The sequence below is a fragment of the Mauremys mutica genome, chromosome 5 (genome assembly GCF_020497125.1).
Source record: "Mauremys mutica isolate MM-2020 ecotype Southern chromosome 5, ASM2049712v1, whole genome shotgun sequence".
Classification (NCBI taxonomy): domain Eukaryota; kingdom Metazoa; phylum Chordata; order Testudines; family Geoemydidae; genus Mauremys; species Mauremys mutica.
In genome coordinates this window covers 39,966,146-39,990,312 of record NC_059076.1, presented here as the reverse complement: position 1 = coordinate 39,990,312, position 24,167 = coordinate 39,966,146, and the positions used below count along the sequence as shown (strand labels likewise).

At 39.2% G+C, this 24,167-nt stretch overlaps 1 protein-coding gene across 8 annotated transcripts in view; it reads left to right on the top strand.

Annotated features, from left to right (window-relative positions):
- RAP1GDS1 (Rap1 GTPase-GDP dissociation stimulator 1) overlaps window positions 1-24,167 on the top strand; it is a 181,808-nt gene that overhangs the window by 131,308 nt on the left and 26,333 nt on the right. For 6 of the 8 annotated variants that reach the window (XM_045017542.1, XM_045017541.1, XM_045017539.1 and 3 more), the window contains 2 exons: window positions 13,606-13,752; window positions 23,339-23,467. In XM_045017542.1, the coding sequence (XP_044873477.1) occupies window positions 13,606-13,752; window positions 23,339-23,467 (276 nt within the window). The remainder of the gene's footprint in view (window positions 1-13,605; window positions 13,753-23,338; window positions 23,468-24,167) is intronic. The other 2 variants (XM_045017544.1, XM_045017540.1) reach the window with 1 other exon arrangement.

The following is a 24,167-nucleotide window of genomic DNA, read 5'->3' as shown; positions in this document are numbered from 1 at the left end:
AAGTCATCCCAAATGAGGACTGTACAGGCCCGTTATACAAAATCAAGCCCCTTCCTACTGATTCATGGCACTACATACATCTGTTCTAGATTGAACCCTGTGCGCCGTGGTGAGTTTGCAATTTATGCTCAGAGGTTCTCTTTAGTTGCAGCTTGCATGGCATGAAGTGATTCAGGTCCCCTGTGTTTTAGAGGGGAAGCAGTCATGGTGCTCTAGAAGGAAATTGTCAAGGGATTTTCATCATTAAAAAAATAAAATTTGTTGCTCACTCCTGTGGGAAAACCCCAGAGAAAGAGGCCCTGAGGAGAAGAGTTCCCCACATCTTTCCATTGGCATAGGAAAGGTCCCATTTCCCCCCTACCCCTCCAGAGGAAAGGAGAGGGGCACTAGGCTCCAGAATATGTAGATCCCAGGGGATCTTTATGAAGGCAGAGCCATCTCCACGGAAGTCCTGGTTGGACAAGCTATGGAGAGATGCTGTGGAAAAGTTAATGTATCATTTTTCTTGGTGGATGAAGAGGTTTAGTGCCTCTCCAAAATCAAAGAGTAAGAGCTGTGCCTGAAGGGATGGTGGAGTAACTTCTGTATATAGATCTTGGGGGGGGCAGTTTGGCCTCTTGATTGAAAGCATGAAACTGAATCTTGTTTCCTTTCCGATATTCCTTCCTCTCCCTTGGATGGGCACATACTGTTCCTATGGGTTTGCTTGTCAGTGCTGAGTCTTTAAAAGAACATGGAAACATTTGTTTGAGAAAAAACACAGAGAGAGAATTAAATGCATTTTAAAATACAGAGAAGGGGGGAAAGTAGGTTAAATTTTAGAGCGAGCAGCCTGTACAGTGTCCCTTTTAAGTACTTGTTATTGGCTCTGAGGAGGTCTGCTTTATGTAATTCTCCTAACATCAGGGCAGCAAGCAGGGATAACTACAAAGTGGAGTGGAAGGAAGCTTTGCCAGTTCTGATGAGATTTTTTTTTGTATAGTTCCAGTCTCCCTCTCACATGCAGAGATGAAAGAACAACTGAGACTGCCAAAAGTTTTGATCAAAGAAAGGGCTATTTGTTTTCAGAGAGCTTTTGAGGAATTAAAGTTTACTATACACTGTATGTAAACCATTCAGTGCTGGCCTGCAGTTTATAAACAGTTGCATTATTGTTTATTTCTATAGTGCTTATAAATGTGCTAGATGCTTTACAGGTATAGACAGTTATAAGGCAGGTCCCTGCCTCAAAAAGCTAACAATCTAAACAGATAAAATTGGGAGATGAGTGATGTGTCTGTCTCTCACGCACACACCTCTACCTATCTACCTGCCTACATCTAGCCAATTAGCCCAGATGATATTCTCACTCAGACCTAGCGTTTTGTTGGATCTATATTACTAACACTAAATACCCATACCTTCATCCAGTTATTTAATGCGTATAACCTGTAACTATTTTCAAATTGTTTTTAGCTTATAATTAACTTCCCTAAATTTCTACACCTAGTCAATTCAAACCACAAAACCTATCCCTCCCGACAATTCATTCCTCACAATGCTTTTTCTACAAAGCAAGTCCTAAACTCTCTTTTGCTGCCCTCCTGGATTTGAATGCACCTGTCTGCACTGCCCAGGAAAAGCATGTTATTTAGCAAACTATGCTTAAACATAGCTTATGCTAGAAAGGAGCAAAGATGATTTCCCTGGCCAGTGCAGAGAGGTACCTAAGAATAGATTAGAACAAAAAGTGATCTTCCACCATTAACTCTAGCAATCAATGGTATTAAGTTACAGATTGTGCTACAGCACACTTTCTTCAGTTTCTTTCAGTAGCTTTGGAAGTCAAAAATAGACAAATCATCATATATATAAAATTCCAGGCAGCATAGGAATTTGGCGTCACTGGTCTGTTTCTGTTAGATCATCTCACTATTGGTTTTGCTTTGCTAGACGAAGGTTTGCAGAAAGACGAGAGTTAACTCATCAACATTCCCCGTGGCAATGATCCATTAAGAAGTATACATACTCCTGAACATGTATGATATAGTGGTTGTATGGGGAACTTGAAGCTAGAAAATCTGGGTTCTGCACTTTGCTTTGCCATAGATTTCTTGTATGACCTTGTGCAAGTGAGAATTCACCTGGAGATACCACAGTAATACCTAGCACCACGTTCAGGGAATACTGGCAGGGATTGGGGGTCTCTGGGAAATGAAGGAAAACTAATGATCTCCTCACATTTTTTCTCCAAACGAGAATATGTGCATGTGCTGGAGTGGAGGGGGAGCAGTTGGCATCCACCGTGGCATGGGCTATGTTTCTGCTCTAGAACCCAGCGGATACTGAGTGTAGCAGGGTGGACCCTGCTCCTGCCCGGAGGGGCTTGAAATGCTGCCTGCCAGGGCTTGAGGGGCGTGGCTCTGGAAGCTGGGCCGAGTAAGGAAGTGGCCACAGCTGGGGCCACACCCCAAACTGAAGCCCTGGGGCTTATAAGAGGGCAGGGAAGCCAGAGCCCAGACAGTCTCTCTCTGCCTTCAGAGAGGGATGGGCCTGGCTGCTTAGCTTGAGGATAGGTACCTGAGTGAAGCAGGGCTGGGGGACAGGCTGAGGAGCTAGGGAAGCTCCAGCCTGGAAAGCCCCAGGCTGCGGCCTAGCAAAGGGCCAAAGGTACTGGGGGTTGCAGAGGGCAGCCCAGGGGTAGGACAAAGCAGCAGGTCCAAACCCCTTGTGCCTGTGATGAGTGGGCTGATACTGCAGTCTGCCCCAGGGTGTGGGGCTAGACCATGACTGTCAGTGGCCACTACTGAGGCAAAGTGGGGATAGTAGGGTGGGGGTTCCCCTGGGAGGGGAGACCCAATTATAGTTAAAGGGGCACCGGGTCCTGGGAGGGACACGGGGCCGATAGGAAAAAGGGGGATCACCGGCCTGCAGAGGGCGCTCCGGGCTGAAAGAGAGCTAATTCCCCGGAAAAACCAGCAGGAGGCGCCGCGGCGGTGAGTAGCCCGCCTACACTGAGGCACAGGGATATCCATGGAAAGCCCCTGTATCTGTGCATCAGCTCTGGGCCTTCTTTACCCCCTTCCTCATCCTCAGTGATCACACAACACAAGTGATCCCCTTGCCACAACTGTCTCCAGACCCTCCTTAAAGCAGGGTCTTGGAAAAGGTAGAACATTCAGTAGGCTATGTTATCTTCCCTGAGTAACCTCCTAGGGTTAGCAGAGACAGTGTGTCAGTATCTCCAGTGTTACAAAATGAGAATCAGTATGCTGGATGGATTCACACCAACCTTTGGTTAGGCTTATGTTGTTCCCGTGAACCTAGCCTTCAGAAGGATAATGCACTCAGTCCTTGGTGTCTCTCCTTCCTCCTGATCCATGGGATAAGAAGGGTTGGGATAAGAAGGGGGCGGGGAAGTAAAATCAACTAACAATGTTAAAACATTCACTAATGAACTAAGTTGGCTTCCACAGTTATCTGGTTGTCTCTAACCTCAGCAAAGGCTGGTTGGAAACTGGAGAGAGAAAGAGCAGGGTGCATAGGCAGCTTGGTGAAGTGCCTGTAAAATGATCAGACTATTCTCATGGTGGTTGTTGCTATTTTAGAGCCTACAAGTCGAAGCATGATGGGGCATACAAATGTTTAGCATATCCGGCAAGTAAATATGTTGCAGCGCTGGCTATAGCAGTGCCATGTGAACACCTGTAAACAAGAAGTGGGCAGCATTATCTCCTGCAAATGTAAACAACCTTATTTGTCTTAGTGAGTGGCTGAACAAGAAGTAGGGCTGAGTGGACTTGTGGGCACGAATATTTTACATTGTTTTATTTTTGAGTGCAGTTAAGTAAAAAAAAAAAATTACATTTGTAAATTGCACTTTCATGATAAAGAGGTTGCACCACAGTACTTGTATGAGGTGAGCTGAAAAATACTGTTTATTTTATTTTTTACAGTCAAATTTGTAATAAAAATAATAATATAAAGTAATGTACACTTTGTGTTCTATGTTGTAATTAAAATCAATATATTTGAAAACGTAGAAAAACGTACAAAAATATTTATAATAAATTTAAATTGGTATTCTGTTATTGTTTAGTGGTGCAATTAAAACTGCGATTAATCGCAACTGGTTTTTTTAATCTCACGATTAACTGCAATTTTTTTTAATCGTTTGACAGCCCTATTTGAAATATACAAATTAGAGCACTGGCTTATGTGAAATAGAGAGAGCTGCAAAAATCATGCCAGGCATCTTTCTTTAGCATGACTCATGCCAGGAGTCTTGAGTCTTCCCTGCTCAGGCCTTTAGCTTTCGTTTTTAAATGTGTCTGAAACATCCAGCTGTATTGATAGATTATATAAAGTCAGAAATACTTGCTCAATCCTCTAGCTTTTAAAACTTAAATTAAAAGAAATGTAATCCTTGTAGCAGGTGTCAGAGTGAAAGCTATGGAGCTTGAAATATTCTTTCCAGAAGACAGATATGGAAAATGAAAAATTCCCTACCCTGCCACACCATGATAGGTGTCAATAGTACTGTTCAGGAACCCTCTCTGAAGGTTAGAGAGCAATTCACTCTCTGTGCCATCTGATCCTTGGCTTCTTTATGAAGAGTGATAGGTTGAATGTTATCAACTGTAAGAAGTGGTTTTGGGGACATGGACCCCTGCCTAATTAATTACTGCAAACCACCAACTCATATCACATAGGCTCTTGTCTAACAGCTGTTAGGTAACTCATCTACTGACCTGGGCAGGAAATTAACTGGTTCTTATTACTCATTTCACAAGTCATCCATTCTTTCACTTTTGGTCGCCCCAGACCTACTTTATAGAATTCAAGACTCCTGGCTGAATTTCAGATATGTGCTCTGGCACATAGTTCTCTTCCTTTTGCACCCCGTGTGACCACCATCACTATGCCAGCAGCATCACTATGCCACTTCTTGGTAAGCTCCTCCTACTTCTGCAACAAATGGTATATGTTCATCTCCCTCTCTTTTGGGTATATAGCACAGCTCCATTGCCAGAAAGAGCCAAAGTACAGAAAATAAGAAATTCTTCACACTGATAATTATAGACATGGAAAAATACTCCAAAGATCAGGAGATGAAATTAATTTCAGGATCTGAAGCAGAGAGAGACAGTCTTAAGAAGTATAACATATTGGAGACAGTGTACAAATTAAATTGACTGCGGAAAATGGCATAACCTCTCTCAGTACCATATGGAAAACCAGCAGAATCCTAGAACATGACCTGTATTGACAGTCTTAGGCTACTTGTCAAATCATCTTCATGAAGATCACCTCTTACATAACAGCAGGGAGCATCCCGTGGCAATGTTTGCTTTCCAGTTTTGTACTGAATCTTATAAAGTACAAATATCACCCATTAATCTATTTCTCAAGGAAATTATGAAATTGAGACCCGTTAATGAGCTTTTAACTCTTTCTGTGAACAACCAACAGTTTGGGAGTTGCTCACAGAGCTTGCCTTGCAGTTTCACTTTGTACCCTACAAGACCATGTTACTGTTAGCTCTAACTTTTCTTACATGTACCAGATGCTAGAAGTTTGTTATGATTATAAGGGAAATTTTTCCATGCATCTGCAACAGAAGTATTGCATCAGCAAGAGATTGAGCATGCCCGATGCATGTCAAAATGCATATACATAGTAGTACTTAGCAATCATTAACTCATTAACCCTAAACACTCTTGTGGGGCAGGTAAATATTATCCTCATTTTACAATTGAGAAAACTAAGGCAGAGTAACAAAGTGACTCTCCAAAGCTACAAAAGGAGCCAGTGTCAGACCTAGCGGTAGAATTCAGGAGTTCCCAGCTTGCAGTCCTGTGTACACGCTACTAGTCAGGGCCTCTGTATTATTTGCAGAATCTAATAAAGAAATCCTGGCCCTACTGGCAAAACTCCTGTTGACTTCACTGGGGCCAAAATTTCTGCTAGTGATGGGTATCCCTTAACAGTAACCTGCAAAGAGGAAAACACCGACAAAAAATTGTAAAACTTTCAGAAAAAATCCCTTCCCATCTACTTAATCAGATTTTATTTTCTTGGTATCAGGGTTGTCATAAATCTGAGTTTTCCAGTTATCTGTATTTCCTGGAAAAACAGCATAGGAAAGACCAGTAGTTCTACAGTAAAAAGCAAGCAGAACCCAGCCCTTGCTTTATATATATATAAAAGAAAAGATTTTTGGGCCTTCTACGTGAATTTTAAAGAAGCAAAGGGGTAAAGAGAATAAAATAAAATAAAGAGAAAGGGAATTCAATACATATAGACAAGAGCCATCCCAAAAATCATTTCTCAAGTCATTCAAAAAATACTAGCCCAAACATCATGATGATACCTCTCATCCCCAACAAAGCATTACACAAAGGAGATGAAAGACCTGCAGCATGCATTGTGAAGCGTTATGAGATCATCTGATGAAAAACACTATGTTAGAACTAGGTATTGTTATATTCTTATTAATTCAGAATAATAAAACAGCTAGTTTCTGAAGCTTGACTTCTTTATAAAAAAGTGAAGTTTATATCTACTGCATAATTCTGTAGCAGGGTTGAATTCTGTAGCATTGAAATCACAGAATACATGAGGCCCAGAATACAAAGATTTAAAATTATACACACACACAGTTTTAATTTGAAATGGAATGTTGCAACACAGGACTCAAATGTTAAAACAAAACTGCAATAGTCTAGCTTCTTATATCTCATGGGAAACATGGGAGTCTAAAATAATTCCATTAAAGTCAGTGAAGCTATGACAATTTACAGCAGCTGAGAATCTGCCCCATACATTTAACAACCACATTTTCTGAACTTTTCTTCCTTTTTTTTTAAAATTATGAGGTATTTGCATGAACAGAATCTTTGTTCCTTCAGATTTCTTCTGCTCCTGCTGTTTGTTTCCCATATTTAGTCATAATCTCCTGTATGTCACATCATAATTATCTCCACAGCAGCCAGTTTTGATGTCACGGAGGGTTATAACTTCAGCTGAGGAGTAAGCAGCAGGAGCAGATGAATGCCTCAGAAAAAGATCATGTAAATATGTCCCTATTAATAAGAGATAGGAAAGAAAAAACATAGCCTATGTAAGAAGAATTCTATCGTATCTCTCGCTTTCTTGCTCCCTATAATCTACTGGGATTTCTAATTTGGTCATCACTGTAGTATCTCAATGGCAGTTCATGTTGAACATTTTAAAAAGATTTTTATGATGCAATGGTAAGTATCCAAAGATAGATAGGTTCTAATTCCATGTTCCTTCAGTGGGAGGTGGAATCATAAAGGAAGAAGAATGGAGTCATAGGAAGGAAAAACTGAAGCCTTAAAGGAAAACAACAGTATGTAATTTAAGATATTTTCTACTCATTAACATCTGATGACAGAGTAAATGAATTTAAAAGTGTAATAAATATACCAAAATCATAATTTGCATTTCTGCAGGAAGCTGCCTTCTTGGCAACTGGACAAAACATTTGCTTTAAGCATGTGAACAGTCCCATTTAAATCAGTGCGATTAGTCAGATGAATAAAATTTTGTAGGATATGAATCAAGGACAGAAAAGATCAGATTTTTCATTAGAAGGTATGGAAATCAGAAATGTTCATAACTGTAAGGTAAAGTCTGAATTCATACCAAAAAATATGAATGTCAAATTAAAAATTATATATTTATAATTAAATGTCTTATCCGTGCCAAGAACATTTTAGAATATTTAAATGAAAAGAATATTTAAAATGTAAAATACTTTTCTGTGGTCACAGTGCTTACTTTTGCACTTGGCAGTAATCCAGTAAAGCTCTTAAGCACATGCTTAAATGGGAGTACTCACGTGCTTAAAGTTAAGCAAATGTATTGCTGGGATTGGTGCCTTGGAAGATGAAGTGAAATTAGTCAGTTTCATTGTTTTTAATCCAATTTTATACTACCATATTTCTGCCCAGTTTGGATTGCAAATTCTGCAGTGGAAATGTTTGAATCCAAACAGAATGCCATTTTCAATGCTTTATTGTTGAATGTTGAAAATATTTCTTCTAATATTAGATTTTGTAAAATGTGGTTGTATTGTTGATTTTTTTTTTTATAAACAAATACAAAATGTTGGGCCTAAATTATCTGTGTCCCTTTAAGCAGCTTTTAAATGTGACACACAAATATATTTTTTTAAAATTATAGAATTTATACTAACAACTTTATGTTTGTTTTGCTTTCCAGTGCTTTTACAAAGACAAATCTGTTCCATGCATTAGTTTGTATCGTCAAACTGAGTTGATGCTGAGAAGCATCATTAAAATGTCAGCCCCCACTAAGAGAGAAAACAGTCCAATTCACTGAATGAAGATATTGAATCAATTATGGGGTTTTAAAAAAATCTGCTTTAAAAATGTCTTTCAGTATTTTTATTTGGCAAACATTTAGTTAATCAGCTAAGGTCCTCATCCTGCAAAGATGTACACATGCTGAACCTTATACACTGTGGGACTGATTGTGCCCAAAGTTAACTATGCATATAAATCTACAGAATCAGGGCCTAAATCTGCAGGATCATAACCAGTAACTGGAGTTTTCCTTTAAACATTAAAAACTAAGAAGGTAAAACCTTGGAGCAATGAAAGAACTGGAACAATGTACTCAAATGCCTCAATAAAGTCACAGACTGAAGGATCTCTCAGAGCTATCTCGAACTGAGCTATCCTTCAGCCTCTGAAGGCCTGGATTTAATATCCTGATAGGGACACTAATAAGAAATGCTTTTGTTCCATTCTATGACAGATGGGTATGTCTGCATCTTTAAACATTCATATTTGCATAGCTCAAACCCCATGTTAAAGAAAGGCCCAGGGCTGGTGTTAGCAAAACTAAGACAAGCTGGGATTAAGCTGCATTAGATGAACTGCTTTAGGAACTCCTTCCTAACACCTGCCTGTATTGGCTGGATCTCTGTTCTGTTGTAACCTTGTTTTCACATGCAATAAACTCACCCTGATGTTAATAAGCAAAATATTGGCACAAATATTTCAAACAGAATAACACTAGTATCCTGCCTTCATAGTTTGAACCAGGGCTTTCACTTCATCTTGTTCTGTCATGTCTTATGAACCATAGGCATGGCTGGTTGAATTGCAAGGTTTAGCAAGTGGGGGCAGGAAGCTAAGGAGAGAATGATATAGTCAGACTCCAAGGAATGCAAAGTGGAGCAGTTTAATTCCAAGTCTTCATGTCACTGACCTTCTGGGATTATGAGTTTAGGGATTCATTTTAGAAAGGTGAATTGTACCTGGATTTTCATTTCCAGCTATGTATCAAATATCTGAAAATATATTAAACTCCCTAGAAAATGAGTGACAGATTTTCTAATCTTTATACATAACTTATAGTTAGTTATGCATATTTAAGGTCGGTGAGAGTGTACTGTCACTCCTTGTTTTTTTCTCTTGGTTAAACTCTTCCTTTCTTTGAGTCAAATGCTCCCTTCTACCTTCATGAATGAAGAGGAGCAGAAGGCAGCTGATCTGAGCAGAGAGAGAAGGAGGGAAACGCAAGCTCTGTACCATTCTCTCTGCAAGAATTGGGCTTTAGAGGCCCAGGGTCAGAGGAGGACAGCTGCATCAACCTCCTCTGCCTGGCAGAGATTTTTGCCATCAGTTAATACTGATTCTTAAGTTTCATTTATACTAGTCCCCCACCGCTAATTAGAATCCCCATCTAAAGGAGTGTATGGGGTTCAAAGCCTGGTCCTTTAAAGGTGGGGGTACCCTGAAAGCTGTTCAGAGGCACAAAACAGCTGTACATGGCCTAAACCCTCTGACAGCTTCACAGAAATTCCCACGCCCTCCCCTTCCCCGTTTCAGTGGAACAATTTGGCAGAAACAATCACCGAGATTCATGTTCCATACAAGTGGATTGTTTGGCCCTTTCTTCTCATACAACTTGAGAGTTGTGCTAATCCCATGATCTATGACAATTTCGCTTTGCACCTGGGGCTTCCTGGTTGGAGAATCTTTATGATAAACTGTCATGAGCTCAGGCAAAAGTGAACCGAAGGGGGATTTTGAGGGGCTCTCCTTTTGTGGGAAATAGGTAAGTATGCGTAGTATGTCTGAGTTCCACATGAAAACCTAATCCACACTAAAGCCCTATGAGCAACTCAGCAGTGAGGCCAGGCATTTAGCAGGAAGACTGAACTATTCTCTCACCCTTACAGATGGTCCCTTAGGGTTAGGATTGAAGAACACTGATGAAGCAATTACTTGTACTACAGTAGGTCTGTGCAATTCACATTCTTGGGAGAAATAATACTCCAGTCTCCCAAACTGTCAGTCTGGCATCCTTAAATAGCACTAAACTTACGTTAAAAAAAAAAGTATAAAACCCTCTGTGAGCTATAGTGATGCATATTCAGCAGAGATGTGAATTCACTCATTATGCTGTTCGCTCATTAAGCTCACAGGAATAGCAAATGTTTATTTTAAAAAGTCACATAGGAAAAAAATTCAGCACCAAGCTACTGGAGGACTGGAAGCTCCTCAAGTGTGGGAGTTCTCAGAAGTGCTAAACTGTGAAGTAGCAGTCAGATCGAGAACAAGACATTATAGTGTGAGGCAAGCTTGTGTTGACGGTAAATGAGTTGGGATTTAGTGAGCATGCGTACATGCAAAGTCTGTGGCTTAGAGACTGAGTGAGGAAGAGGGAAGGGAATTTGTAATAAGCACCAAAACAGCATGGTGAATCTGGAGTATGATATTTTTCTTTGCAATTTGAGATTTAATGTGTTGTAGGGTCTGGTAGTGACGAACTTCTGAGTTCACTCCCAGTTTTGATACAGGCTTCTTTTGTGGCCTTGGGCAAATCACTTTGTGCCAGTCCTCCTGAGCATGGAAAGGGAGCAAGAGACAGGAGGTCCTAATTACAGTTCCACCATGGTTCTACTGCTCAGTGCACGGTGGAGAAGCAGCTGCACCTGGTTACTTCTGAAGAGGCCTCCACAGCCGGCCACTGGTGTGGAGGAGGGATGTGGCCTGGGGATCTGTGACTATACAGGTCTACCAGCCAAAACCTGCATGTAGGGGCTGCAGAGATGCACTGCATCCTGCCTCCTAGATGAGGAGATTCTCTCCTTGTGATTTACCTCCACTCCTAAACTCCCTGCATAGTTCCCCTTATTTATTTGAGCTGTGTGCAGGGGGCAGGAAAACCAAGATCCTATCTGTAAAATCAGGGTAATTATTTACTACCTAATTAGGATGTTGGGATAGGGTGACCAGATGTCCCATTTTTAAAGGGATAGTCTCATTTTTTGGGACTTCCTCTTATATAGGCACCTATTACCCCCCCAACTTCTGTCCCTTTTTTTCCACAGTTGCTATCTGGTAACCCTATGTTGACAGGATTAGTTAATTTTGTCAAGCATTTCAAGTGGAAGAGTGCTAAATATTTAAAAGTTTGGTAGTGTTCAGTTCTTAATTTCTGTTCTATATCAGAGGAAGAATGGAATAGAAGGATTTATGGGGTCAGAACCTTATCTGGTGTACATTGGCAGAGCTCCATTGTTTCAGTGGAGCTATGCAAATTTGCACCAGTAGAGGATGTGGCCCATAATTATTTTAGCAGGGACCAAAAATAAATGAACTCATCCTACTTTTTACCTGTTTCTGTCTTCAAGTTTTGTATGTAAATTGATACACAAGGTATGGAGCCAGATTTTTGGCCTAATTCTTATCTAAAGGGAGTTTTATATTGGTTAACTCTACTCATTTCAAGTGTATTACACCCGTTTGAGATCAGAATTCTGACCTTTTAATCTGAACACAGATGAAACCCTAACATTTTATACACTCACTTTGACTCTCATATTTTACATAAGCACTTTTAATTGTTTTGTTGTTGGAAAGATACTGCCTAAGGAATTGGGTATATAAAGAAAAAAATGTTTGAATCTTACAGCCGAGTGTTTTCCCTGCTGGCTCAGTAAATGTGGCCACCCATTGGTACCTAATAAAGCCTGTGTTGCCTTACTGTATTGGACAGGGATTTCATTACAGTTTCAGTCCTCCATTCATCACTTCAGTAAGGTTTTGGGATTGTTTGTTTTACATACCCTTTTTGCTGTGTTCCTTGCTTGTCATAGATTTGTCCCTGCAAGCACACTTAGTTTGACTCCCAGATTAATTTTTTCAGTTTTCCAAGAGAATTTCCATGGTTGGTAGGAGTCATTCTTCCAAAGGCATTAATCAGCACAGAAATAGTTCACAATGGCATTACTCTCCTTCTTCTTTTGTTACTGTGCCTGTATGTAGTGTGACTGTTTTGTTATTCAGCAAAACACCATATACGTGGGGCTAAAATGAAAACCTGAGACAACCAGCTGTTCTGTTGCCCACCACCAAGAGTTCATTCTCCCTTCTTCAGCCTTCTCCTCTTTGCTTTACTGAGCACACTGTTGAAAGACCAAACAGAGCTTTTATAGAATTAGTGTCAACAAGAACTAAAAGATTTAAAACCTCTTTTACAGTAGATTGGAGCATTTGCAACAGTGGAAATCCATTCTCAGAATCTGAGCAATCTAATTTCATATTGCGTGTACGGAGGATTTGTTACTGGAGAAGACCTTGCAGCCTGGATCTCAAGAACTCAGTGGGTGGGAGAATGGGGAGAAAGAGCCCAAGAAATCAATTACAATTGAAGGGGAAAATGCTACTGAACTTTTTTTTTTTTTTTTTTTTGGCAAAATGCTTTTTCATCAGGATTTTGTTTTCATTAATATTTTCCAACAGGCTCTAATTATAACCCATCTTGACATGTCCACATTTGGGAACCAACTATTTAGAATATCAAATGCTGTATGCCACGGGTTACTAATCTGAGAAAAAATGTGGTACGGTTGAACACTAATAAAGCACCCTTTTTCTTTGCTTCCTACACCGATGCTTTAAAAGCTGATTAGTTAGAGAGAGAGATTGATATGAAGAATTTGACATGTTATACATGAAGGCTCAGAGCATTTCACCCTATTAGAAATTCAGAGTAAATCTTCATAATGATTTTAAACTTAGGGTGGAAAAGCAAAAAAACGATGGATGGAGGCAGTGGGATTTAGTGAACAGAGTTAGTGACTGGGGAACAAGATCCTCACTATTTCCCCTATTCTGTGTCTGGATCTGTTCTTCATTTGCTGTGCAGAACTGAGCAAGTTACTTTATTCTCTGTGACTCAATTTATCAATTTTAATAGTGGCTAGAACAATTTTCCTCCCAATGGTATACAGATTAGTGTTTGTAAAGTGCTTTGAGATCCTTCAATAGAAAAATGCTACTTATGTTCAAAGTATTAATAATTAGCACCTCCTGTGGCTCTGACTCAAACAATGAATTTGTTATTTATAAAAGTATTAGTACCAGTTGATCAATCCGTTTGTTGTAGGAGGGTCTAAAATCTGGCCCACAAGTGGCCTTGTAAATAAATTTGACATCACTGAAGGGATTACAGTTAACTCTGTTTAAGAACGTCATCTTTTGAATGCTTGTGGTTATGTTTGGAACGCTAAGGTGGTTTTTCATTTTATTTTTTTAAATTTAACTCTTTGTTTTACAGATGAGGGCAGGAGTGCAGTTGACCATGCAGGTGGTGCACAGATTGTAGTAGACCATTTAAGGTCACTGTGCAGTAAAACAGATCCAGCCAATGAGAAGCTCTTGACTGTCTTTTGTGGCATGCTGATGAACTATAGCAATGAGAATGGTAAACACCACTGAAAATTTGCTTTATGTCTCCCAGAAGAACCCCAAACCTAAAAATCAACCAAATACCTCAATTCTATATGTAAACTTATTATTTTTATTTAAAGTAAATGCTTCCAAAATATTAGTTGCTCCTGCTGTGCAGATTCACAATACCATAAAAATAGCAGCATACTGTATATAAAGTTTGTATAAGCATCTTGAATTATGTATTTACTTATATGTTTAAAAGGGGTACACATGGATATATGATACTGTACTGGAAAAATACCTTTCCAGAGAAAAATCAGGTTGCATTAAGTCAGAAAAGGGTACAACAATTTTAAATATGAAAATTATCCCGGACATCTAACTTTGCCTTTTTTTTTTAAACATGATTACTTAAATATAAGTATATGCCAGACAGCTTTCTCTTACATTACTTTTCTAGTGAAAGTATATATAAAAGCACTTATGTTATTCTATTTCATATAATTGGGGGGTAATTTTGATACATGTATAACGCTCTATTAATATCTGCAAATAGCAAATAAGTGTCTATTCTTTATATTCAATACTAATAAATTAGAGGGGCTTATATGGAGTAGGAAGGTGAGGTTTAGGAAAAATGGTACATTACTGAACATTTTTATACATGAAAAACATTGACTACTGATTCTAAACAAATATAGTCTTCTAAGAAGAGGAGTTGTGCACTCAAATACCCACTTGTGTGTATAATTTGTTTGTGCATGCAAGTGAGGCAATTTACTGATGCATATTGTCACATGTTGTGCCAGCTTTTGAAAGTTGTACCCATTAAGGGGGGGGGAAAAGCCAAAAATGAGTAGAGCTAAGTAGTTCCAGGATGTGCACGTGTCCCCATAATGCCATGAATTGGAAACTTAGCCAATCAAATTGGTCCCTCAGTCAAGCACATTTCCTAAGTTGAAATGTTCCCACATGGGAATAAACTAGCTTCCTTACTAGCCACTCACTAACATTCTCAGAGTGCCTGAGATGAAGCTCTTTATGTCTTTAGATAACTCTCACACTTTCCAAACTCATGCCAAAATTGTCCTACTTTTCAGATGTCCCCTGGACTTAATCTCTCGATCTTTTATCCACCTACTCCTCTGACCACTGTTCTCTCATCTTAAAATCTTCTCTGTAATTTCTTTCTGGTTGGGGATAATTTACTTGCTTTTTGCAGTCCCATGTACCTGGAACTCTCTCCCTTGAGAGTCATCCATGTAACTAACCTTCCTACCCCTTCTCCCCTTTGCTTGTTCTTGCCACCTTTATCTCTACTCTTAGCCTAATATTATGCAAGAATATCTATTTACAGTACCTCCTTGCTGCTCTTAAATTACACCTTTTGCTCTTTCTACTCCATACAATTTCTCTGCAGTGTTTTGCTCTACTGTCTGTATGAGAGTCATACTGTATCCAGTTCTGTGAAGTGTTATCTCATTATTTTCTCTCTCACTGTAAAGTGTCTTGAGATTAATAGATTTTCCCACCTATAAACTGAATTTCTGGATTCCCCTGCATTAACTGGGACTAATGGGGCATCCAGTATTTCTGATAGCTAGGGAGATAGACCAATTCAAAAATAGAGCTTTTTGCTGTCTAAAGGTATTTCATTGGTTTTGCTTCAGTGACCAAGCTCCACTGAGTTCTTCTCTGGGTAAACTAATTACCAAAAAAGTTACCTATCTTTTCATAACTGTTGTTCTTTGAGATATGTTGCTCATGTCCATTCCATTCTAGGTGTGTGCATGCCCACGTGCACAGTTGTTGGAGACTTTTGCCTGAGTGGTATCTGTTGGGTTGGCTGTGGCACCCTCTGGAGTGCCGCACTCAGGTCTCGGTATATCAGGCACCACTGGCCCTATCCCCTCTCAGTTCTTTCTTGATGGCAACTCCAACAGAGGGGCAAGAGGGCAGGTAATGGAATGGACACGAGCAACACATCTCAAAGAATAACAGTTATGAAAAGGTAACTGTTTTTTCCTTCTTTGAGTGCTTGCTCATGTCGATTCCATTCTAGGTGACTCACAAGCAGTATCCCTGGAGGTGGGCTCAGAGTTTGCTGGGTAAGTGCATAGTGAGATGTGAACGTGTGAATGGACGACCAGGTGGTGGCCCTGGAGATATCTGGAATTGGCACATAGGCCAGGAAGGCTGCTGCCGAAGCTTGCGCCCTAGTCGAGTGAGCGCTTACAATCGCCGTTGGAGGCACCTTTGCCTAATCATAGCAAAATTGGATGCAGGCAGTGATCCAAGAGTAAATTCTCTGGGTGGACACTGGATGATCTTTCATCCTACCTGCCACCGTGACAAACAACTGCATCAACTTGCGAAATGGCTTGGTCTTCTCAATCTAGAAGGCTAGCACTCTCCTGACATCCAGGAAGTGCAACCTACGTTTCTCCTCAGACTTATGAGGCTTTGGGAAGAAGACTGGCAAAAATATGTCCTGGCTTGTGTGAAATTGCAAAACCACCTTGGATAGGAAAGCCAGATGCAGCCACAGCTGTACCTTAATCCTTGAAAAAACACTGAAGGGTGGCTCCAAGGTAAGTGCCCTAATCTCGGAGACCCTTCAGGCAGAAGATATTGCCATCAGGAATGACACCTTCCAGGAGACCAGAAGAAGGGAACAGGACACCAAGGGCTTGAAGGGAGCTCTCATGAGCCGTGCGAGCACCAGATGTCCCATGGAGGGACTGGGTCTTGGACCTGGGGGTTGCTCCAGACCTTTGAAGAACCGGATATGTTATCAGTGAAGACTGCCCTGCCCTGGAACGAATGGTGAAAGGTTGATATGGCAGCCAAGTGGACCTTAATTGATGAAAGGGAGAAGCTCTGGAACTTGATAATGCATAAGGTAGTCCAGGATTGACTGCAGCCTGCTCAGGCCTAACCCCTTGGGCCAAGGCCCAGCACATGAATTGTTTCCATTTGGCCAGGTAGCTTGCTCTAGTGGAGGGCTTTCTTCTACCCAGTAGGACCTGCTGGACGTGGGCCGAGCCTGTAATGCACAAAATCGAAAGGGAAAGAACCGCTGACCACTTGCGAGGCAAGGAAGAGAGGCGCTCCGACCAACCACCACAGGTGGTAAGAGGGAACTGAGAGGGTGTATGGCCGGGGCACCTAATATACTGACGCATGAGTGTGGCATTCCAGAGGGTGCCACAGCCAACCCTAAAGATACCAATAAGGCAAAAGTTTCCAATAACAGTGCACGTGGACATGTACAAACCAAGAATGGACTCAACATGAGCAAGCACTCGAAGAAGAATGTAAGATCTAAGATAAACAGCTTTTAAATAGTTAAACAATTATAAACATTGAATGAACTACTTCTATCCATAAAGAAAATCATTTCTGTAACTGGATGCTGTCAATAAACTTCACATGTATTCCTTTAAGAACAATGAGTGTACACTAGCCACACTAGTCTTGGCTTTAGCCAGTACTAATAGAGCTTTAATCTTGACATGAGCCTAAGGGCCTGATCCAATACCAGTTGGAGTCTGTCCATTGACTTCAGTGGGTATTGGATTGGGCCCTAAATAATTTGCCAAATTAACATGAAAAAATTACTTAGAGGACCAACTTTTCCAAGGAGAAGTAAATAGTTTGGCCTGTATAAGCTTTCATTGGCATTCACACAGATAATTGCATGTATAAATGGGTAGGTGGCCAGTTTTACTCACACACAATTCCCGTTTGCTTGTGGACACATTTTGTTTTGAGGGGCACAACAGGTGCATGTGCATTTTTCCAGGTGCCCCATATGACCTACTTTGAAATTTTGGCCCACAGACTATCAAGTGTTATTTTCAGAAGGTAGAGAGCTTCCTTTTGTGAGAGCACAATTTAAGCCCAAAAAACTCACATCTGTATTTTGCACCATAAGTTGAACTCTGGGCACAGATCTGAGTACTTGCACCTCTTAGCTACCCAATTGCAGGTGAAAATGAGGAAGTTCGAAGGGCATTTATTCAGATTGCATACACAATTTCATGCTGTGCCTGCACAAACTGTGCCCACAAATGGAGGGATATCCTTCTTAACATTTACTCATAAATATCTGATCCTACATTGCTTATGTGTAGCTATTAAAAAAAAAAAAGACAAAGCTAAAAGAAAAGAATATGGGAAAATATAATTAGAAGCACATTCCTAGCCTTGGAAGGAGCACTTCTGCCTATTGTTATATTCTTTCCTTTACCATTTCCTACTTAGCTTGCTGTGCTACAAAATTACAGGTGGAAACTGACATTCCCTTCATGTTTTTAAATCACTCACACTCTTTCACATTCTACTGTCTGTCCAACTAAGAATAATTACAAAACATATGGTTCTGAGATGCATTTGATTACCTGTGAATATCTCAATGATTTGCATTTTATGGGTAAAAACCATGCAAATTATTTTGTTTTAAACCCTTTGTTAAAATATGCAACATTCTCGTTTCGCTAATATTCTCAGTTTCAAATAGCTTCTAAAACAAAACTACATTATTTTTTGTATATGAGAGACTCATTGCTGAAGTTATCTAAAGCAGAGTTTATCTCATGTTGTTGGACTAGGGTATTTACCACATACGGATTTTTCAAAGCAAGTAACTGGAGACCAGCTACATACAGTAAATGGTTCTACTTTAGAAAAAGCAAAATAATCTACAATTTTTATTTCGTGCGGTCTAATTTGACCAGATGGACTGGTTTAGCTTGCAGCTGTAACTCCACTCATAACATTGTCCTGTAAGTTCACAAGCTAAGAATCTTGTGTATGGTCCTTGTTTATTATAAAAGGAATGTGGCCTGCTTGTGTTTAGGCATATTGTTTCTAAAATATTTCTTTGTATCCTTCTCAGTATCTCATTCTTTCATGTGTCACAGGACATGCGAGGGAGCTTGTATTTGCCATCTCTCATAGCATTTTCAACTGTATCATAGAAACTAAAATTGTTTTGCTATTAACCCTTTGGTGCTAGAAGTCAGAGTTTTCTGTTGATGGGAGGCTTTGCTTTCTACCAGCACTTGAAAATCTTGACTCCCTCTGTCGCAGTCTTATTTTACTATCTGAACTTGATTGGACATAAGCTGCTCCCCTCTTCACCTTGCATCTTAAGACTAATAGGGCAAGATATGTTCCACGTACAACTAGAAATAAAATGAACATGCCATATGTGTTTGTAGATCTTTTCCTTCATGACATGACAAAGAACGGGCTAAATTCTGGCTTTTACAAACCATAGAAATTCCAGGGGGAAGGGAAGGGGTCCAGAGTAGTTGGGCTGCAGCAGCAGTAGTTCTGGCACCTTTCAATGAGTGCAGCATGTTCCCCCACCCCACCCCATGGATCTGCTGGCACTATATATCTTTCTGTGTATATGTATGGGGGCAGAGGGAGGAATGGCAAAACATGGTCCAGATCCTGCAAACTCTTACTCATGTGAATAGCTCTTGCTAATGCAAATAGTCCTGTTAGTCTCATACTCCTGTGAGCTGAGACTACTCATGTAAGTAAGGGTTTTCAGGATCAGACTGCAAACTGGGTAATTAATTTTAATTATGGTTCTGAGATTTATAAAGCACTCTCCAGATGCTTTTAGTAAAATTTGCATGTAGTTGTTGAAAGAACCACCCCAATTGTACTTTGTTTCCTAGGCAATGAAGTTATAGGTAAGAAACGAAATGGATACAGTGTGTATGTGTGTGCAAGCACATAAATCTATATATAAAATAATATTTTTTGTTTAGAGATTAATTTCTCATTTCATTTCACATTAAACTTTAATCTGTCAAATTTGTCTTTCATTCAGTGCCTTTGTAAAATATCTAGATGTTGTATTATACAACAGCTAAGCCTCTCTTAATCTTGCAAACTCTCAGTCAGTATGTGATTGGAATCAATTCTCTGGGTTGATTTATATTCTGCTTTTAAAAAAACATGTCTTGTCCTTCTCTAGAAACTGTAACTATACAAGGAATGAAGGGGGGGTCGATGGTATCATCATTATGGCCTAAGTGTAATTAATATTCGAGTAATGCTTCTCTCTAAGACTTACCTTTGCTAATTCTCTTGTCTGCTGTGGTCTGTGTTTCATTTGCATCAGAGCCAAAAATGTTAATTGTGCCTGCAGCTATAAAGATATTTAAATATAATGAAAAACAATGTTGTCATGTTTTTATACACAATGAAAAGTAGCTCAGTGAATTTAAAAGTAGGTGAAGTTATTTTTTTATAATAGTGGGACAATAATTATCACTTAGATTTTATATAACAACTTAATACTTAAGTATATTATCTAAAAATTAATATTGACATGTTGAATACCAGCAGCTGTTTGTTGGGGATTAAATTAATTTGTCATAATCTTGCATGAGACAGATTTTCCATTTAGTGTTCCATCAGTAACATTGATTATATCTTTAAGATTGTTGGAAATCCTATCCAGAATCCTGGCCTAACCTAAATTAATATTTTAATCTCAAATTCACGAAATAAAGTTCTTCAATTTGGGACATTCTCCCCAGATCCCATTCTTTGGAGTTACCATGTATGTCATGTGAAGGACACAGAACCATTGAAATTCAAGTTTTAGATAGATAATTGTTCACACTAGCGCACGTATTGATTGCCATATATTTCCTTGTATATGCATCTGTACCGCACACAAGTGTGCTTTTCCTCCTCATAGAACATGTAGGACCTGCTGTCACTGTGACTTCATGTAATACTGTCATACTTTAGTTGGTATTTGCTGTGGATAAGTTTTAAAAGTAAGAAAAAGCCTTCAGGCTTTAAAAGTTGTACTTCCGATCAAGCCAGATGGTTCAAATTCAGCTCTGATGTAAGCCAACGGAACTTCAGCAGAAGTCAGGTTGCTTTACTCTGTGGCTGAATTTAGCCGTGTGTCTGTCACACATTGACAGAGTGTCTATTACTCTGGATCACACGCTGTTGGAATGTTGGGTTGATGTTCCTGAATTATCCAGTCTGTGTTGATCAGCAGAAGAGCCTCAGTGTTGCTGTTAGTTGCTTGGCATTATTGCTCTTAATTACTGATCTGAAGACTGAACCACTTCTAGGTTTCAAAAGTCTCTGGAACTAAGAAGTGATCCAGGTCTTTTGTCAAAGGAGAAGTTGAGCATTCTTTTCTTTAGTCAGTGTACCTCTCCCTCATCATCCCAGAGCATTACCTAGAGGCTAAATTCAGTTAAGAGAATCTTCTTCTCAAGGGTATCCCCTGGACATGAGCATCAACAACTCGCCTTCAATTTCATTTTCTTCAGGGATCCCACTCTCAAATTCTTCAAGAAAAAGCATTTCCCTAAATTTAGGCACATTAGAGCCTGGCCTGCTAGTGCCAGCAGGGACAACTTCATATTCTTAACAGTAACAGAAATAATTGGCATCTCAGAAAGTTAGAGATTCTACAGCAGGGCCAGCCTTAATTACAAGCAAGGCAAGGGAGATGCTCTGAAGTTTACAAGCTAGTCCTATATTGCTCTGTGGCAAAGGAGAAAACAGTTCACCCTCTGCGCACAAATTCCAGCTCAGGAGAACATCTATGCTTGAATTTCCTCCCTACTGACAGTTTAGGGCCATATAAATTATAAGGACATAACTGTTTTTAGTTGAGCCATCCTCCTACTCCACGGGAGTGGAATTTGGTACTGAATCAGATACAAGGCCTAATTTTTCAGTCCATGCAGTAAGTAGTGTCTTCTGGTCCCATGCGCCTGTTATTTTGTTTCCTTACTGGTCATCCCAACTGCCTATAATGTCAGTCAGCTGCAAGAACTGCTTGAAGATTTATGGCTTAGTCTTCCATAAGAATAAATTAGTCCTCAGCCTTTCTATTGAGAACTACAGTCAGCTTGCAGTGGAACTGAAGGAGGGTGTGATAGTGACACACTCATAGTCTGGAGGTAAAATGACATTCAATGCATGCGCTAGTGCATATGTGTACTTACCTGAAATTTGACAACTTCAACAGCTCTATAATGTCTGAGGTGATGCTCTCATATATGCCTAAAGAGAAACCCGGCTCTTTGGAAAAGATAACCCAATAAAAGAAATTCAGTTACTGGTAAGTTACACAATTTTATTTGATTTAAGATTCTGAGCCACAATTATAATGATTCCTGATCACCTTCATTAATCTGTAACAGTTGAAGTTGCCATCTGCTTATTTTTTGCACATGATTATTGATTATTATCATTAACAAACTAATATTTTATACTGAAGAGAGAAACTATGAACACATTTCAGGAAATTAATTCATAACTTTTGTTATGTGAGAATTATAAATAGCTTTTCTGTTCAAGATTGTGCCGAGTTTCAAATTCTAACTCAGAATGTGTGGGAAAGCACCACATCTGATAGGCTCAAAATTTGACTAATATTTTTGAGCTGTTTGTAAAATCTATGCAATTCTTTATGGTCTTCAGTCTGCTCTCTGAGAAATAAAATCCCCAACTGATTTCAGTTGTGCAAGATGAGGTCCTAATTAAAGAGAAACCTAATTGATTTTAGTGGGCTTTGGATCAAACCCTTTAAAAGAGTCCATTATATTTAAAATTAACTAAATATCTTAGAAATCAAAAGATTCAGGGAAATTGCCAACTAGCATATGGTATGTCCATGTTTACTTCATTCTATTCAACTGTGAAACAAATGTTTTTCTCTTCTTTGCTGTGTGATAAAACATTTAACAGAAAAAAAATGTTATAAATAATCAGTTTTTTAATAAAAAAGTCATGTTTCTTCCTAACTATCATAAAGCATCTTTCTGTTTGCAGACATCTAGGAGTAATAACTTCCTTACCTGTAAATACTGTAAACTTCCATTCTCGGAAAGGGATTTTATTGCAATGGCTTTAAAGGACTTTTCTCCAACTTCCATGTTTTTGTCTTTATTAAACTTTCTTTTTTCTCAAGCTCCTCGTAGTCTACATTGTGACTTCATGTATTTATATAGCTTTTCATGTATATTTCAATGCCTATGTATATTCATTCTCCTCCTCCTCCCTCCCTTCCCACACACACATTTTAAGAGAAAGTGCTATTTAGAAACATTGGCCTGATTCTGATTTCAGATAAACCAATTTTACACCTATGTAACTCTGTTGACTTCAGTGGAATAAACTTCTGATATACTCAAAATCAAGCCTAGTATGTATTTAGAGTCTCCTGAACTGTGAGTTGAATTGTGTTAACTCATATTATTTTGTTTATTCAACTAAATTATTATGATCCCATTCCTGCCATGGGAGATGCATACAAAACTTTCAATAATTGGACATGTAGGGCAATACCCCCTGGCCAAATCAAGAGGAAATTTTGGGGAGTGTACCCCTAGATAAAGAAGGTTTTGGATCTATATCCCATGGCTGGATCAGCCCTAAAACAGAAGAGTAGATGGGATAGGTATTTAAATTTTGCTAAGCTTAGAAGTTGCGTGTGTGTGATATTTTAATGATTTTTCCAGCATTAATGTGCAAAATGTGTTTGCGTTTCAAAGGAGATCAGTACTGCAAACAGAAATGCTAACTTGTCATTGTATTTTCTTTTTGTATAGATACCCTGCAATCTCAGCTTATCAATATGGGCGTTATCCCTACGTTAGTGAAATTGTTGGGCATTCATTGCCAAAATGCAGCTCTGACTGAAATGTGCCTTGTTGCATTTGGCAATTTAGCAGAACTTGGTAAGTCCAGGATCATAACCCCAAACTACTGTCAAATTGTTTAACAAAGATTTTTTGTTTTTTTAAGATTAAACCAAATTAATTTTAACTGAAATTTTCAGTCCTCTAAATGTATGCAAAATAAAAAGCCTGGGAGCACTGCTTATTGTCTCTTTAGAATTTATAGCTGGTTGTCTGCCTTTTTAAATTTATCTGGGTACTTAATACAACTAACATTTTATGTTAAATGTATTTAATGTAACTATGTGTATTTTAAAGAAAAAGGTTTCTTCTCCTTGAATATTGTTACCTAGTGGTGAACCTGTGGCAAAGGGCCAAATTCAGACCCTGTTTAATTCCACTTAAAGTTAAATGAGGCATGAATTTGGCTCAAGAAAACATTCACCAAAGGGGAATGGGGATAGACTCCATTAATAAACTTGTCTCTCACCATTAAGAATATGTACTATTAAAACATTCTAGGCTACATACTTGCATTTATAAATAATTACAGATGATAAGAATGAGTTGATGTAAGCTTGGCAGATGAAATCACAACTGCATTTTAGAAAAAGCATGTAAAATTTGATCAGATCACATTTTGGTCAGCTCTGTGGCCCAAATTCTGCTCTGATTCACCTGTACAATACCACTGCTTTCAATAGGATTGCATGGAGTGTAAACCAACACAGCATTTGGCTTTATATTTTATTATTCATTC